Consider the following 19,366-nt stretch of genomic DNA (forward strand, 5'->3'; position numbering starts at 1 on the left):
GCATTACCTGCGGAATCCTGTATCTCTGCATACAGCAGGCACTAAATGAATGTTATTGATGGAGATCACTAATAGTCTCCTTGGATGGCAAGCCCTGGCCCTGTTCTTAGACATTAACTTTAGGGGATCCTCTGGACCTCTATCTCTTTTCCACTCATTTATGAAAATCTCTAGGGATCATTTTACCTACCAGTTCCTAACAATTGCCAGCATACCCACTGAGATGTCCCAGGCAAAATGGGACAGTTTTCAGCTCTCCTAGCTTCAGAAAATCTCTGCTGAACCCACCAGCTGGATAGTAGCAGCCTTCTCATGTTTTCCTCAACCTAAATTGTCCTTCCTTTTGATTGGTCTTACTCTTCTCTTTTACTTCAGCTTCTTTTTGAATTGTGATGACAAAGGCCCAGGTGTAGCCTCAATTCTTTCATTTCACAGTGGCCTGAAGAATACAACCAGATAATGCTGCATCCTAATTTACCACTTTGCAGGGGCTACTTCAACTGTACAACTAAGCAACCTAAGATTCCTAGGAGCAGATAAAACCCATGTGCAATCTGTCACTGTTTAGTTTTCATTGCCAAGATAATTCTACAAAGTTAATGAATAGCTGGGTGAGAGTGGGGAGGGGCAGAGAATGAATGAAACCTCTGTTCTGCTTTTTGTAAGGACATTAGGTATCTGGTGAGTCATTGAGGGTATAGTTGTCATCATCACCATCACCATCAAAGTGTTTTACGAAGGGCTTAGAGCTAGGCCTACATAGAACTACACAACTCTGGACCTTCACTTTTAGATCATGCATGGTTTGAGACCAGATATAAATGTGGACACATGCAAGATGAATTCAAATCATCAACATGGCTTAAATCACACATTATATGCCACCATTTCTTCTATGGGTTCCTGATTATTTCTGGTATAAAGTTTACCATGCACTATATATATCTTGTTTCCTATAGAATATTATTAGCTTCTTGAGGGCAGAGAACCAAACCTTACACTCCTGTCTACATTAGGACAAATATAAATGCTCAGTATGGACTGATTAAAACCAACAGACCCTATGGGCAGAAGCAGAGTAACTTTCAAGCTAATTAACTCCTTTGAACCTTAGTTTCTTCCTTTATAAAATGGGGATGATAACTGCAGAATTTATGGGGTTATTGTGAGAATACAGGAGCCAATATATGAAAATGGCTTAGCACGTGACCTAGCATTATCTACTCAAGTGTTAGGTATTCACTGAATGATATTAATTTTTGCCTTCTGCTTCAGTGGGAAAGAGACTATGGAAAAGAGTGAGTGTAGCAACTCACACAAAACCGGGTATTCAAGTTAAGCCTATAGAAGCCGACTGGTCCATTATCTATGCATTGGAATTGAGGGACAGAAAAGATGCACCCTCTCACACATCTTCTTTACTTTTCTGCCGTAACTCCTGAACAGTGATGCTTTGATGCGGGGGTGTGTGTGGGGGGGGGTGCGCGTGTGCGTGTGCGTGTGCGTGTGTATCCCCTGAATGGAGATTTGCACCAGGAGCGAAGGCTGGGGGTAAAGTCATTATATCAGGCGCCTTTTTTCAAGCATTCATTCAACAAACATTTAGTTAACCCAATCACTGCCAGGCGCCGTCCAGGAACTGGGAGTTTTGTAGGAGACCAAGCTCACACCCTTGCCCCATTTCACAGAGAGCGGCACCTAGCTGTTAGAGAAAAACTCTCTGGAAGAGCTAATTCCCCCTCCACCGCCCCACCGAAGATTAAAGCCGCTTCCTGCACTACTGCGCAAGCGTTGTGCCCTAGCGCGGCGGAGGAGCTGTGAAGGAGTAGCACTTCCGGTGCGGCACGAACGTGCAGAGTTCAAAGGGCGCGTAACGCTCCGGCCGCGCTCGCGCCCCGCAAGCCACGCCCATAGTGGATTCTTCCGCGTTGAGCGCGAACCGGAGGAGATGAAGTAAGGCCTCAGCTTCTTTGGCGGTAGGGGGGCGTGCCGTGGGGACGGTGGGGGTCGGTTGGGGGTGGGCCGCTAGGGGTGACCTACCGGGTTGCTGTGGTAAAGTATCTTCCCGGCTGAGGGGCGGGAGTGGCTTGAAGACTAGAAAATTAGACCCCTAGTTTTGCTTTCACTTACCCCAGGCCAGGCCGCACTTACTTGTCCACTTTTCCGCCTCCTGTCCAGCCCTTTAACTAAAGTGAAGCTGATCAATGAGCTGAATGAACGTGAGGCCCAGCTCGGGGTGGCGGATGAAGTGTCCTGGCACTCCGAATACAAAGACAGCGCCTGGATTTTCCTGGGTGAGGTTCACATCTTTCTTCCGCAGTGCTCCTCATTCTCTCCTGCCCTGTTTCGTAACATTTCAGCTTTTCCAGTCTTCGTTCTTCCTGACATTCATCACCCACTTTTATTTCTTTCAGCTGTCTGCCCATAAATCTGTTTTCCATCCCTTCATGTCTAGTTTGCTCTGCCTGCCAAATCAATGGTCTGATAATTACAGTCTGCCATTCACTGTACCAGTGGTTTTGCCACTTTGTTTCTCATACTGTTATTATTATAGCTTTTTATTTTGCAGTTTTAGTTGATGTACAGTATTATATTAGTTTTAGGTGTACACCATTGTAAGTAGATGTTTATATAACTTACAAAGTGATCATCTGGTTAAGTCTGGTACTCATCCAACACGTTACATGGATATTGCAGTATTGACTATATTTCCTATGCTGCACTTCACATCTCCATAACTGTTTTCTAACTACCAATTTGTACTTATTAATCCCTTCACCTTTTTCTCCCATCCCCCAACTTCCCTCCCCTCCGGCAACCATCAGTCTGTTCTCTGTATCTATGAGTCTGCTTTATTTTGTTTGTTCATTTTGCTTTTTAGATTGTACATATAAATGAAATCATATGGTGTTTGATTTTGCTTTTTAGATTGTACATATAAATGAAATCATATGGTGTTTGTCTTTCTTTGTCTGAGACCATTATCATCATCCCCTTCTGCCATTATACAGCTGAGGAAACTTAAGTGGAATATCTCGAACTATGTGATTCTAGAACTCATGGTCTTAACCACTATCTCATATTACTGTTCATTCCACCCCACCCCAATCCCCTTCCTTCAGAATTCATTTTCCTCATCTGATTAGCTCCTGCCCTTCTGTCCATGATCATATCATCATCTCTACATTCACTTTGTGTCACATCCAGTAATTTGACAGTTTATTCAAAGAGACAGTTGTACCAGTCATGGTGCTAAGCACTTTATATTCATTGTTTTTATTTAATTCTTATAGCAATTCTGTGAGATAAGTATTAATACCCCCACTTAATAGGTAAGGAAGGAAACATTTGCAGGGAACTTGTTTTCTGTGAAATGCTTAACAATTGTCTTTATATAATCCTTAGTCTGTGTGAGGTGGAGTTAATATTTGCATATTTAAACTGATTTTGTGTCTTAGTGGTGAATTTATGAGTAAAGAACAAGTGAGATCAAGGTATGTTTGTGGAAGCAGAGTTTTGTGCTGGAAACAGTCTGCTTTGTCCACAGGAGTTTAGGTATAAGGAGGATTAGTTTATTTAGTGGTGACTTCTACTTTTCCACTCAGTCACTTCTCTTTTTGTACTACTGTTGCAGTGTATATATGCTTCTGTCATTGCATTAGACTGTGAGTTCTCTGAGGGCAGGTCCTATGGCTTATTCTTGTTCACACTCTCAGTGCCTGGCCTAGTGCATGGTATGTTAGTGCATGGTAGATGCTTGGTAAATGTTTGTGGAACTGAAATGTGGTTTTCTCTTCTAGGAGGACTTCCTTATGAACTGACTGAAGGGGACATCATCTGTGTGTTCTCACAGTAAGTCCCCTTTCATTTCCTGCCTTCTGTGTTGTCAGAGTAGTTTGCTTCCATAATGCATTTTTGTGGCATCACAAAATCCATTTATTTTCATTCTAGGCTGATGGGCATGTCTGCATGGGGAGGGCTGGAGCTCGTATTCTAGTCTAGGTCAGTCACAGGACATGGTTTGAGAATTCTCCCAATGTGGAAAATCCAAGAAGTTAGATGTTTTAGGAGGCTGTTTCAGGGATTCTGGTCTATTTTTACTGCTTTTTCACTTGGTATTGCTCAGTGTGGGCCTACACTGAAACAGACTACAACTCCCATGAAGACACTGTTGGCCTGTTTCCTCAGGCTCCTACAAACTAGGGGTGACTCATGGAGACAGGGCGCTTCTGGGCCCACACCTGTGTGGCATTGTAGAATTGGGGCAAAGCACAGAGGAGTTGGTGAAAAAAAGCAAAAGGTTTAGGCAGTAGTTTGCTTTCTTTGTTTCTAGATGAGTATATGGTTGGTGAGCAGAACTGATCTCTACCCAGAGCCTGAGAATCACAGGCCAATGAGGAACAAAAATAAATAGGAGAACCTTGTGTTCTTCATTCTATGAGATGATGGCAGCAGCGCTGGGTGGGAGAGGGACTTGGCAGCTCACAGTGGTAGTGGCAGCTGGTAGAAGAGGGGATGGACCTAACCCTAGAGCTACACTCTGTAGAGTGATTAGACAGTTCATAGGGCCAGAGGACCTCGGCAGCTCACAGGAGCAGAGGGCCACGGCCCCTGGGTTGTGTAGCCCACAGGGGCAGAGGACTGTTGAGGAGGAGTTGCATAGCATGTACAGGCAGAGGACCATGGCAGACAGGGTGTAGCAAGCATACATAGCTAGCACACCCTGGCAAAGACATTGCCATGGCAGGGGATGGCTGGGGTCATTCCATAGGCAGAAGGCCCTGGTTGAGTTGTTGAGCAGCATGCAGGGCAGAAGGCCATGGGAAAGAAATTGGGCAGTACACATGAGAGGGCCATGGCAGAGGCCAGTGGTGGAAGCCCTGGGCAGCCCATGCAGGCAGAGGGCCATAGCAGGGATAGAGGTTGCTGCCTCCAGCTTCTGGGTGTCAGGAAGTTCAGAGCAGGTGCAGCCTATAATTTCCACCCCTTCATGGGACTTCTAACAGCCTTCCATCTAGGAGGTGTTTTTGTCTTATTTGCATTGAGTGATTATCTGCTAGTGTCTGTTTATTTTGATTCTCTGTTACGGCTACACACATTGCTCTTCATGAGGATTGCCTTTGTCACTGATAACAGTGGCTTTCAGAAGATATTTTGTTTTCTGATTTTCAAGGTAACGTATAATCATTATAGAAAGTGGTGAAAAGGAAAGGCATAAAGATGAAAATAGAATGTACTTTAATGAAAACTGTTAACAGTTTGGTGTGCTTCATTATCATCTTTTAAGAAATGTTGGGCATAATTTCCAGTATTTTGTTGTTAAAAATTATATTGCCACATTCATTGTGGTACCTACATCTTTGTATGCGTTCCTGATGGTTTCCTTGGTGAAATTACTGGATCCATATTTTAGCATTTTTAAGATGTTTTATAAACATTGCCACATTGCTCTATGAAAGAGTTGTATCAGTTTCAGCTCTCACTAGAATGCTCATTTTTCTGACTCCTAATCAGTAATGATTATCTTAAAAAAATATTTGCCATATGGCTTCTCATTTTATTTTACTTTGCCTTTATTTCATCATCAGTGAGGTAGAACATTTTTCATAGATTTAAAGGCCATTATTATTTCTCTTTTTGTCAATTGTCTATTCATATCCTTTGCCTATTTTTTTCTATTGGCGTGTTCCTCATTTGCTTATTGATTTTACAAGAGCCCTTCATTTATTAAGGATATTAACTCTTTGTTATAAGGGTTTGTTATAAGATTTTGTCATGTATTGTATTACTATGGACTTATTTTTTAAATGTTTGGTGTGTTACACTACAGTGCCATCATTATTATTTCTTGATGCTCAAATTGTTCCAATTTGGTGTTATGAGTCCCTTCAATCCAGCTCCTATAATCTTTTTTTTTTTTCACATTTTCTTTTGAAATAATTTTAGGCTTAAAACTGAAAAGTTATGGTGTAAAGGATGCATTTATCTTTTTTATTTAGAGACCCCAGATGTTAGCATTTTACCATGTTTGCTCTATTGTTATTTCTGTCCATGTATACATACTATTTTTCTGAACCATTTGAGAGTCGGTCGCAGTCATGATGTCCATTTATCTCTAAATTCTTCAATATGTATTTTTCCCAAAACAAGGACATTCTCTGGTTCAGTCTCAGTATAGTGATCAAATTCCGGAAATCAACACTGATACAATAGTATTATCTATAGACTTTATTCAGCTGTACCAGTTATCCTGACAATGTCCCTTATAGCAAAAGGAAAAAAGAAAAGCTTTCTGATCCTTAATCTGTGAAGTAAATTGCAAATAATATTTTCTCTTAGTTTGTTACTTGTTTTCTCATTTTGCTTATTGTGATGTTTATGTTATGCCAAATTAATATTTTTACTTTATGTATTCATATGTTTAAATTATCTTATGGTAAAATGGACTTTTGAGGGGGTGTACGGTCCTATGAATTTTAATACAGGTGAACATTTGTGTAATCATTCCCACAGTTAGGGTGGAGAGCAGTTCCAAAATCTCCCTCATGATGTTACTTCATAGTGTCCCCCTCTGGTATTTTATGTGGTCAAATTTATGTGGTCTTTTTTAATTGCTTCTGAATTCTGAGTCATAATTAGAAAGTATTTCTCCCTACTCACCCATCTGTGTTCTTGTCTAGTACTTGTATGGTTTCAATTTTATACATTGAACTTTCTGATCCATTTAGAGTTATTTTGATATATAGTGTGAGATGTGGATCCAATTTCATGTCTTTTTTTCCCACATGGCTACCCAGTTGTCCCAACAATATGTATAAAAATGCCTATATTTCCCCCCAGCAAATTGGGATGTCATCCTTGTTGTATATTATTTTTCTGTATATACCTAAGTCTCTTTTCTTGGTTTCCTACTCTGTTTTATTGGTCAGTCTCTTCATGTGCCAGCACCTCACTAATTAATCATAGAAGATTTTCAGGCTGTATGATAATCTGGGAGCTACTCCTCCCTATTTTTTAAAAAAGTTTTTCTAGCTATTCTGTTAATTTAAAAAAAAATTTTAAAGGATTTTATTTATTTTTATTATTAGAGAGAGGAGAAGGGAGGGAGAGAAATATCATGTGCCCCCACTGGGGATTTGGCCTGCAACCCAGGCATGTGCTCTGACTGGGAATTGAACCAGCGACCCTTTGGTTTGCAGGCTGGCGCTCAATCTACTGAGCCACATCAGCTAGGGCTGGTTCATGGATTCTTGAGAAGAAAGTGTTGTCTTTTTATAAGATTCAAATATATCTCTATATTTAGTAGGCTGACAGTAATATTTGTTAACAATTTGTTAATCAGATGTTTATTTGTATTTGTATTACATAATTATATATTAATTACATTAATTCCTCTGACCTAATTTTTGTCAACTTTGGGTTATAAAGTGGTGTGTTAAAATCTGTCATAGTTTTCACTATTAGTTTCCCTTGTATTTCTAATTGATTTTTAATTAAATTTTTATTTGTTAATTTATGCATAAAGTTTCATGACTTACACTTTTGTTATGTTTTAGGACCTTTTTGGGGGGCTGGTATTTATCTTTGATTTTAATTGGGTGTTCTTGCTATATCCTTGACTAATTTTTTATTTTTAACCTTTCTGTGTCGTCTTGTTTTTGATGTTTTTCCTGTAAAGACTATATTATTTGAATTTTGTTATCCAATATGAAAGTTTTTCCATTTTAAATCAATAGTGTCTTTACTCTTTTATAAAATAAATAGATATGGAGAGATTGTTAACATTAATCTGGTACGGGACAAGAAGACTGGGAAATCCAAAGGATTCTGTTTCCTCTGCTATGAAGACCAGAGGAGCACAATTCTGGCTGTTGACAATTTTAATGGGATCAAGGTGAGTATTCTTACTAAGCAGGATTTGGCTAGACTTTTATCATATAGGGGTTTGGTTTCATTTTTCACCTAATTTCCAAAGGCTCAAGGACATTACTGGTCAACTGAGTATATTGTGAGGGTTGTAGAGGTGTTCGGACATACTGACCAGTAAATAATCCCAGGAAATAATTCCATTTGCTCATGACCCTTCCATCCTATTCCTTTTCCCATCTTTTAACGACTGTTTCTCTAGGAGCATAAGTACCATGCCCCGCCACGTCCCACCCTGGCCTTAATTTCTCACGTTTTCCTCCTTCACATTCCACTCTTACCTCTGGTTTGGTGGAGAACAAAGAGACTGGCAGAACACTGCTCTTCCATGTGGTCCTATGTCAGGGAACTTAGGGCTATATCTTGGCTTCATGAACTAGGACAGCTCTGTATGTCTGTCATATGTCTCCACTGAATTAGCAATCAGTACCAGGCCCTGGATATTCTCTAGTTAAAATCTGATGACAAATTCTACAAAAGTAACTCATTCTGAAGATTTCTCTCCTCTGTTCCTAATACACCCAACCCTTGTAAGAGACATTGGGCTAAGAAAAGGGATGGGTCAAGTCAGGCTTCTCTGTACTCAACATGGTTCCTGCACTCATTTAGGTAAAAGCACTGCTGGGAGTTGACTTTTGACCCGGAGAGTTTGTCACTGATTGCACCAGTGTGGAACAGTTGGAAACTATAGAACAGGGTGGAACAAGGTTCCATCCTTGATTTTTTTAGATCCTCATCTGAGGACATTTTTCATTGCTTCTAGAGAGAGGGGAAGGGAGAGAGAAACATTAATGTAAGAGAGGAACATTGATTGGTTGCCTCCCGTATATGTCTGGACCAGAGATTGAACCCACAACCTAGGTATGTGCCCTGACTGGGAATCTAACCCACAGCCTTCTGGTTATAGGACTATGCTCAAACCAACTGAGCCACACCGGCCAGGGCAAGGCTTGATTTTTAAGAGAGCCAGCAGTCAAAGGGAGTCACTGTAACAGGAAGGTTTTCAAGAGGTTTTGAAATGGGGAATAGGAAAGATGACAGAAGCTGCTTAGGCCAAAGATAAGAATAAAAATCTACTCTTGTATTAGAACTATAAAAGCCAGACTTTTCAAATTTCAGATGGCTTTGTCTATAGAATAAGTCTGTATCTGCCTGAATGTTTTTAAGTGAGGGGTTAACTTTTTTTTGTTGTTGCTCACCTGGAGAGAGTGATTCAAACTGAAAGTGTGAGTCAGTTGTTTTGGGAGGGTGGGAGTGGAGCAAGGTGTGAGGGCTTAAGAAAAAAGACAGTGGCCTTTTCAGTACTGGCTGAAATAACGGAATGATTAAATATAGCTAGAAAAAAAAGAAAGAACAAAATAAGACAGTGGTTTTTCTAGAGTCCTTCCCCGCTTCCATCTGTCGGTCTGCCTTGGCCTCATCCTAATTGCTGTGTTGAGGAAGCAACTGTAGTACTGAGCTCGATTCCAAGATTTCTAGCTGCCAAGGTATATTTCACTATAAATAAATGTTACAGATTGAAGCTAATTACTGTTTGTGCATTGAAATTATCACACTTTCCCCTGCTGCTTGTGGACAGAACTTCCTAGTCTTTTTCACTTCATGGCACAGAAAACCTGAAGATACTAGTATGGCACCCTGCGGTAAGTTGAGGAGACTACCTAGTACAACTGCCCTGTGGCTCCAGCTGCCCCGAGCCCCATCTGGTTGTCCTGAGAGCTGAGTGAATTAATATCTAGGTATATGTGCTGTGATACACCAGTTAGGCAGGACCGTTTGAGATTTTTCCAGAAATAGAATTAGCAGGAAGGTAATGGGTGTAGTTCATGCCATGGCTCTCTACAGGTGGGTTCATATAGTTTGATAGGAGGATTGTCTTTGCTGAAGCATTGCCTGTCTATCTTAGATCAAAGGAAGAACTATCCGAGTAGATCATGTTTCTAACTATCGGGCTCCTAAGGACTCAGAAGAAATGGATATTGTGACCAGAGAGCTCCAGGATAAGGGCTGTGGGGCTCACACCCCCTCACTGAATTCATCTGACGGCTCTGAAGATGACAAACCCACTAAAAAACACAAAAAAGGTAAAGCATTAGGACCTAAGAGAAGATTCTGGGTAGTGGTAGTGTTTGATCTTCCTAGCATTTACTGATACTTGATAATCAATCCTTAAGTGTGGAGGAGGGGAAGGTATGGGGAACCTTACTTGAATGGGGAAAGGAGAGGCTAATATTATGGGTTGCATTGTGTCCTTTGAAATTCGTACATTGAAGTCCTAACCTCTAGTACCTCAGAAAGTTACTGTACTTGGAAGTAGGGTCTTCAAAGAGGTAACTGAGTGTGGGAATCGCCTTATACAGCAACTTGGCACGTCAAGGATGGCAAATTGAACTTGGCTTCTTAGAGGCACTTTTCTGGAAGGCTAGACTATGACACTACTGCCAAGGATGTTTTCCTTTTTTGTAGCTTCCATCTCCTCCATTTGCCTTTTCTTTGTTTTTTTAGAAGTCATGATGAGGTTGAAATATTTTAATTTTTTTTCTTTTCATGTAACAGTTTATTATGTCTGAAGTCACGTGTATTCATTACATAAGGAGGAGAGTTTGAATTTAGGGATTGTATCCTCTGCTGAAAAGAGTTTGCAAAAATCCCTCTTGGTACAAATTAAGCTTAAGAGTGTTTAAACACTTCATTATACATCCATTCTCCTTTTCTTATTGGTTGCATCTCTTTCTTCCTCTAGACAAAAAGGAAAAAAAGAAAAGAAAGAAAGACAAAGAGAAGACTGATCGGGAGGTACTGGCAGAGCAGCCATCTTCCTCTTCAACTCTTGGAAGCAAGATGATAAAGGAAAAGGATGACCCTGGCTCTAAAAAGCACAGCAGCAAGAATTCAGAGAGGGGTCAGAAGCCAGAGTCCAGGGAGGTGCGGAAGCACCATCCCAGTTCCCCTGAGGTCAGGACAATCTGTCGGGGAGCAGAGGACCGGGAGAGGGAGCTTAAGAAGGAGAAGCCTAAACACGAGCACAAGTCCTCAAGCAGGAGGGAAGAAAGAGAAGAAAAAAACAGGGATAGGGACAGAGGTCGAAGCTCAGATACACATTCTGGCCGGCACGAGGGACATAGCCATAGAAGTAGAAGTAGGAGCCGAGATAAATCACATAGGCCTAAAAAGGCCCGGCACTCCCGAGACCTGGACCCCTTGAATCCCAATGACCGTAAGCATCACTGAAGATGCAGCCTGAGCAGCTACTCGATAGAATTAAAATGAACTACGTTTTCAAAAGGCAGTCAGATTCAGTTACGCTTTTACTGTTTCTGTGTGTAAAATCTCTGAGGCTTTATTCTTTAATCCCTTGACTAGTAGAGTTGTTGAGAGAGCTGTACTTTCAAGAGCCAAATGCCCTGGAGTTTTGAGCAAAATACATTGTCCCCAGGAATATGTTTGGTATTTATTAGAGTATGTATCCTAAAATTGGGTTCATAAGTATGGCCCTTGAATTTATGACCCGTGTTACTGATGAAATGTTCAGGAAAGGGGAAATACCAGGTAATGCTAGAATTCTAGCCTTTGTGCTAGATGTTAAGAGCCCTGGCAGTGACCTTTCCAGTTGGCAGGTAGACCCACAGAGTAGAGAAGTGTGGCTTAACTAGGTTTAGACAGCTTGATGTGAATGTGATGATTCATAACATCAGCTCGATCCTTCCCTACCCCGTCTTGTGTTTGAAAATTTAAACATCTTTTTTTCTTTTTTTTTTTTTGTTTTTTTGGTTGATATATGCCTCTGCATTTTTTTCCTTGCAATTTATTTATTTATTTATTTATATCGAGGTGAAATTTCACATAACATGAAAGTAACTATTTTAACTCCTATCTAGTTCCAAAACATTTTCATCACCCTGTAATGAAACCTTGTATCCATTAAGCAATTATTCTGTATTCCTTCCTTCTCCTTGTCCCTCGCAACCACCAGTATGCTTTTCATTTCTATGGATTTACTTATTCTGGACATTTTATAATAAATGAAATTATATAATATGTGACCTTCTGTGTTTGGTTTCTTTCACTTAGTATGTTTTCAAGGTTCATCCATGTTTTAGCATGTATCAGTACTTCATTCCTATTTATGACTGCATAAAATCTCATTGTGTGGATATACCACATTTTGTTTATCCATTCTTCAGTGGATGGACATTTGGGTGGGCTAGCAAGCTCCCTTTCTATGTTCCAGACATAGCAGGCTACTTCAGGGTTTAGTCTGCTTTTCAAGTGGCTGCTCTTGCTGGGATGGGAACACTTTGTCTGCTCTATTGCATATCTATCTGGTCTGTTTGACAGTTCTTTCCCATTTTGACAGTGTTGTCTTACTGTTCTAGCAGTCAGTCATGAGTTTGGTAGGAACTAGTTCACAGGATCTCAACATCCCTGCTGAACTATTAAAATTGAATTTTGGACCCTGTAAAGCAGAACTAGAGCTTTAATAGTGCACTAAGTTAGGTTACCTGGTATATTAGTTTGACTCTGAGATGTGCAAGATGTGCAAGAGGTTTTTTTTTGTTTGTTTGTTTTCCTGTTGGGGTGGGAGGCGTCATGCCTGAGAGGGAATTGGAGGAGCCTGGGAAAGCTGTCAGACTGTGATGTAGGTCTGACCCATGGAGAAGTGGGAAGTAAAGAAAGAACGTGGGGTAGGAAAAGTCTTAGACTGCTGTGGAGTTCTAAGAATGTTTCAGCAAAACCAATGGTGAGTCGTTGAGCCAAAGTTGCCTGTCAGAAGAATCCCGGTTTATCAGCCTTGGTAAGCAGGAGTTCTTGCTGTAGGGCCTGCATCAGTCATATGACCACTCTGCTGTGTGTCCATCAAGCCAGTTGTTTGGTTGCCATTAAAGAAGGCCCATTTACCTGGCTGAATAATTTTGTCTGCTTGGTGGTTTAGTATCTCTTCCATGGTGGATGCTCTCTGATAGGCATTATTATGTGGTGGCAGAAATCTTCACACTGCCTGTTGTCACATGTCAGTCCACAGCCTTTACACCAGACCTTCTTGTCTCTGATTTTCCAGCCCTTTTTCTTCCAGGCTAACTAGATGATCACACCATTTACTATTGCCCAAGAATCTATATATTCAGTAGTCTCATATCAGGCCACTTCATCTAAACCAAGTTAAGTGCACTGCTTGTGGTTCCATCCATGGGAAAAATTTCCCTTCTCCGCCCCAGAATGTCGTTTTAATGTAGACACTATTCGTGTTCATTTTGCACCCACATACTGAGCTGACCCATCTGTAGACCAAGCTCAAGCTGATCCTTAATCTGGTCATACAGGAACCCCCAAATACATGATAGAGGCCACCACTCTTTCTTTTGGGTTTTCAGTAATGGCACTGATCTGCTCCATCTCCCCTGGGATGTTATTTATATATGACAGGGAACATACATGTCTTATGCAGTTGGGGCTGGGTAGGCAAATCTGATACTTACAAGGCAGGCTGGCAGGCTGGAAACTCTTGGGCAGGAGCTGACACTGCAGTCCACAAGGCAGGATTTCTTTGGACCCCAGATTGCTCAGCTGTGTGATACATCCCACTGCATGGGAAGCATCCGTCTGAACCTCTTGCATGGCCCTGTGGGACCTGAGGGCAGGGAAACTGGCAGAACTACACTGATACTCATGCTGTTTGCTTTGTTGTAATAAATGTCTTATTCTAACTCGTTAAGTCTTGCTGTCTACTTTCTACACCTGTGAAGTAGTGTCAGGACTACTCCGTGCTATCTTTTTTCAGCTTGGGGTTCTTCCCTGACAGTATCTCTGACAGAAAGCCTGTTAGGGGAGTTCTGTGTCTCATATGAATGGCCTGTCTTTATGCTACATTCAGATATTGGCTGAGAGCAGCCTGTGGGAAGTGTGGCCTTTGTGAAAATGCAGTGATAATGGATTTTAGCTGCAGCAGTGTTGGATTTCAGAGCTCAGTAGCCATGCCTGTCAGTCACTTATATTCCCGCGGTTAGAGGTCTGAGAATGTGCCTATTACACCCTGCGCTAGGCCCAGCCTGAAGCAACCAGCTAGCCAATGGTTTTAGTTGGTCTTTGGGAACACTGAATGCTTGCTTTTTCCTTTCCTTGGTTCACTTCACAGAAGACAGTTGGAATTCTTTGATTGACCAATTCCTAGTGACCTCAAAGCTGAACTGCCACATTGAATGAAGTGCTCCTTAAGAACAAAAAAACAAATGAGCAAAATAGAACCAGAAACATGGAAATAAGGAACAAACTGACAGTGACCAGGGGGTAGGGGGATAATGGGGGAAAGAAGGGGAAGGGTCTAGTCAAGGAACAGACATAAAGGACCCATGGACATGGACAGCAGGATGTGGGGATTGACTGGGAGTGGGGGTGGGGGGGAAGGAGAGCAATGGGAAAAATTGGGACCACTGTAATTGAACAACAAAAAATAATGAAATCCCCATTTAAAATAAAAAAAAACAATGCTTTTAGTTCTTGACATATAAATATTTCTTTCACATGGCCTAATTAACACTCTAGTCTCTTTTTGCTTCCTTTAACCTATTGGGGCATGTATCTAATAAGTATCTGTCTTGGCAGTTTGTTGACTCATTGAATCCTAAAAATTGGAAATAATCCTTATCTGGTACAAGACATCTCTTCTGTAAACATGTTTTGAAGCTCTTTGAAAGGAATAACCTGGTCATTGTCTAAATGGCATTCTAGTAAAGTAGAAAGTGCTCCTCAATGTAAAGTTAGGACCAAAGAATAAAGTTAAATATTTTCTGATGTCTTTTATTTTATATGAAAATGTAAATTTAGAAAATGAAATTTTGGATAAGATTATTTACACTAGAAGGATTTAACCTAGCGTTGTTCCTTTACTAAATAAGTGGACCCTGATTTCTCCAAGTGTTATTGGAAACTGCCATAAAATAGGTGATAAGAGCAGGTCGTATTTTTTTTTCAGTAGGAAATAAGCAACAATTATATTTGTGATAAGCATTCTATAAAGTATGACCAATAGTATGTCATCAAAGATATATTGGTCCCCATATTAATCATTTAAAAATACTGAAATTATGAGCCAGGTCCTATAAAGGAACAAAACTGTATAACACATGCTAAGTTACTCTGAAGTGTATGCTTGTCACACAGATAGATAGCTGTTGTATATTTAATTTAAGGCTGATATACTCTCTATAATGAACATCAGTCAAAAATTTGGTTAACTTTTGCCAGCATAGAATTTAAAAGAGTACCTTGGGGATGACTGAACATGACCTAGCCTCTTCAAAGAAGCCATTGAAAAAAGTCTAAACTCAAACCTCATAAGAAGCTGTGGCGTTTGATATCATTCCATTCACTTTAGGTTAGGGTTAGAATTTGCTTAAGAATTGATGTTGGTGATGATTATGATTTTTCTTCAAAAGAAAGCATTTATTAGCAAGGAGATAATAGCAAAAATCTGTGATTATTAATTTAAATTTCTTAAGTTATTTGGATTATTATTAGTACACCATATGATTGCTAAATCATAAATATACTGTCTGATTTGTTATCAGTGTACATCTTATTTTGTGAGCTGACTTATTTCATATGTACATTTCTATGTGTTTATATTTTCACTGTCCTTTTCATATTCAGTGACTGGATAGCATTTTTTTCCTATTAATATACCATACCAGTCCCCCATTTGGATTGTTTTAATTTTTCATCATAATGAATAGAAATGCTATGAACACTTTTATACAGAGCCCTTTTTACATTTTTCCTTTTGTTATTATTCCCTTGGACCACATTTCCCACAGTAGAGTTATAACGTCCAAAAATACAGATGGCATCATAGCTTATCTTACTTATTGCTAGGTTGTTTTTCAGAAAAATCAAACTTGTGGAACCATCAACATTGTGGAGTTCAAATGTAATTATTTCCTTACATTCTGGACAACACTGGGTTTTTATCATTGACTCCTTTTTTTTTCTTCTGATACCTTGAGGTTATTTTCATTTTCATTTTCTTTTATCACAAGTAAGGCCATGCATTTTTATTTTTATATTATCTTTATATTTAGATAGTTTCGTCTCCAAGGATTGTAGATATTAGCTCATATATTATTATTTTTTCAGTGTCAACTTATGCCTTTAATTCTTATGTAAAAATTCTATTTTATTGCTCATGTTACTACAGTTGTCCCAATTTTTCTCCTTGTCTCCCTCCACCCAGCTCTTCCCTGCCAACTCCCTCTGGTAACCCCCACTCTGTTGTTCATGTCCATAGGTCATGCATATATGTTCTTTGGCTACTCTATTTCTTATGCTGTACTTTACATCTCTGTGACTACTCTGTAACTACCAATTTGTATTTCTTAATCCCTTCACCTTTTTTACCATCCCCACAACTCCCTCCCATATGGCAACCATCAAAATGTACTCTGTATCTATGATTCTGTTTTTGTTTTGCTTGTTTATTTTTTTAGATTAAATTGTTGATAGATATGTATTTGTTGCCTTTTATTGTTCATATTTTTGATCTTAAAGAAAACCTTTTAACATTTCATATACTGATTTGGTGGTGATGTACTCCTTTAGCTTTTTCTTGTCTGAGAAGCTATTTGTCCTTTGATTCTAAATGATAGCTTTAATGGGTAGAGTAATCTTCATTGTAGGTCCTTGCTTTTCATCACTTTGAATACTTCATGCAACTCCCTCCTATCCTACAAAGTTTCTTTTGAGAAATCAGCTGACAGTCTTATGGAGGCTCCCTTGTATGCAACTAACTGCTTTTCTCTTGCTGCTTCTAAGATTTTCTCTTTGTCCTTTAACCTTTGGAATTTTAATTATGATGTGTCTTAGAGTGGGTCTCTTTGGGTTTTCTCTGTTTGGGCCTCTCTGTGCTTCCTGGACTTGTGTGACTATTTCCTTCACCAGGTTAGTGAAGTTTTCTGTCATTATTTCTTCAAATAGGTTCTCGGTCACTTGCTCTCTTCTTCTTCTGATACCCCTATGATGTGAATGTTATGACACTTTATGTTGTCCCAAAGATCCCTTGAAATATCCTCTTTAATTTCTTTTTTTTTTTTGCTTCTCTGATTGGATGTTTTCTGCTATCTGCTCTTCCAAATTGCTTATTTGATCCTCTGCTTCACCCAACTTACTATTATTCCTTCTAGTGTATTATTTTTTTAAAAGATTTTATTTATTTATTTTTAGAGACAGGGAAGAAAGAGAGGGAGAGAAACATCATTGTGTGGTTGCCTCTCACACGCCCCCTAGTGGGGACCTGGCCTGCAACCTAGCCATGTACCCTGACTGAGAATTGAAATGGCAACCTTTGGTTTGCAGGCCGGCGCCCAATCCGCTGAGCCACACCAGCCAGTGCTCCTTCTAGTCTATTCTGTATTTCAGATATTGTATTCTTTATTTCTGACTGGTTCAATGTTATGGTTCCCACATCCTTTTTTATGCTATTGAACTCTGAGTTATCTATTCTTCCCCTAAGTTCCTTGAGCATCCTTATAATCAGTGTTTTGAAAACCCTGCATCCAGTAGCTTGCTTGTCTCCATTTTGTTTAGTTCTTTTTCTGGAGTTTTGTTCTTTCATTTAGGTCATATTTCCTTGTTTACTCATTTTTGGCAGCCTCCCTGTGTTTGTTTCTATGTATTAGGTAGAGCTGCTACATCTCCCAGGCTTGGTTGAGTGGGCTAATGTAGTAGGAGTCCTGAAGGGTCCAGTGGCACAGCCTCCCCCATCACTGAAGCTGGGTACTCAAGGTGCATCTGCCGTGTGGCCTGTGTACACCCTCCTCTTGTAGTCGAGCCTTGATTGCTGTTGGCTTGTCCAAGGTAAGCCACCACCTGTGTTCTGTCTGGGGTCGCACAGCATAAACTACAAAGCAATCTTCAGGTGGCTGCTGCTTGTGCTTGGCTTAGAGATTCCCAGGCAAGGCAAAGCTGTGAACCAAAGCTGGCTGCTCTAGTGTCAGGCCTGGGGCAACTTAGGGAGAGGTATGGAGTTCTCTGAAGCCAGCAGCTGCTTGTTTGAGAGAATTTAGTAAATTCTGAAGCATGGGCCAAGACAAGCTATTCCTATAGAAAAGCCACTGGAATCCGCTTGGGTGGGTCTGAAATTTGGATGGGGCAGGGTCTCGGAGATTCATGAGGGTGAGGTAAACAGTGTGAGCCATGTTGAGCCAGCTTGGCAGCCACCTGCTGGATCTGTGACTCTGTGGTGGAGGGGGGAAGGCTCAGAAAAGGAACAATGGCTTCTGCCAGCATTTTTGTCTGGGAGAAAGCTGCCCCCCAGCTCTCTCCCTGATGCTCCATAATTCAGTTCTTCCCTGTATGTCTTGGATGCTTTTCAATCTGCTGCCCCTGTGCTGGAGCTCAGAGTGAGTGAGCCTGAGTAAGTCTGTGCATGGGCTTTTTAAGGGGAACTAAAACCGGAGGGAAAAGGAGTCTGGAGCTCATGCTGCCTGTCACTGCTCAGCCAAAAAACATAGACAAGGATTGGATTTTAATTGCACTTTTATTAATATCAGAGGCTAGCAGTCTGAGAATGTGGTGGGTTAAAACCCTAACATCCACCTTACCTTGTGCTTTCAGAAGCAAGTTTATATAGGGGAAATGTAGGAATTTAGGAGGGTGAAATTCCTGTGGGGAGTGCAGCCTGTGCTGTTTCTCTTGGGAAGGAGGGCTGAAAGGTATGTCTGCAGCTTGCTCCTTTGTTCTGATGTTATCTGTTTGCATTGTAATTCCCCTTCCTCTCTTTCCTAAAGGCCTGTGGTTTATGGCCAGGGAGGTTATGTATTCTCTGGTTAGGTAGGAGAGGTATAAACCATTTACCTTGAAGTGTCCTTGGTTAGGAGAGATAAGGTCTTTTGATTGACTAGCTGACTGTAAATTGCTCAAAGTATTTGGCCTTTTTAATTTTCTTGTCTCAGTTTCCCTATTCTACTTGCCCAGGAATTTCACCAGCTTTTTACTATCCTGTCTTAGAACTGCCAGGGAGTCCAGCAGTTCCTGTCTTCCAAAGCCTCAATCGCTGCTGGTTTTTACAGCCAGAAGTCATTGCAACCTCTGTTCCTGGCACTGGGACCCTGGGCTGGGGGACCTGGTGTGGGCTGGGATCCTTCACTCCTAAGATATCCCTCCCAATTTTTATCCACCACATGTGGGTGTGGGACCAGCCCATTCCACATATCTGCTCCTCCTACTGATACAGAGAGATCTGATCAGATCACTGGGGAGGATTAGAGAGGGGCCATAGGACAAGGGTGCCCAAGGCAATGGTAAAAAGTCTAAGATGGGACTGGCCGAGAAGGTGAATGCCTCCAGTGTGCATGGAATTATGGGTCGGAAAACTTAAACAGAAGGCAGACTGGTTCTCTCTTTTCCTCAGGGATGCCTGGATGATCATGCTGCAGCTGCCTGCATTTCC

General features: G+C 40.8%; 1 protein-coding gene across 1 annotated transcript; it reads left to right on the forward strand.

The window, feature by feature from the left end:
• Positions 1-1,890: 1,890 nt before the first annotated feature.
• On the forward strand, positions 1,891-11,631 carry RBMX2 (RNA binding motif protein X-linked 2). Its single transcript, XM_054576964.1, has 6 exons — positions 1,891-1,953; positions 2,179-2,294; positions 3,801-3,852; positions 7,765-7,894; positions 9,833-10,010; positions 10,670-11,631. Exons 1-6 carry the CDS (start codon positions 1,949-1,951, stop codon positions 11,155-11,157), a joined length of 969 nt encoding a protein of 322 aa, XP_054432939.1. The 5' UTR covers positions 1,891-1,948; the 3' UTR covers positions 11,158-11,631.
• The last annotated feature ends 7,735 nt before the right edge of the window (positions 11,632-19,366 follow it).

Source organism: Pteronotus mesoamericanus, unplaced genomic scaffold (assembly GCF_021234165.1).
Source record: "Pteronotus mesoamericanus isolate MK-2021 breed Mesoamerican mustached bat unplaced genomic scaffold, CSHL_Meso_final contig_40, whole genome shotgun sequence".
Lineage (NCBI taxonomy): Eukaryota > Metazoa > Chordata > Mammalia > Chiroptera > Mormoopidae > Pteronotus > Pteronotus mesoamericanus.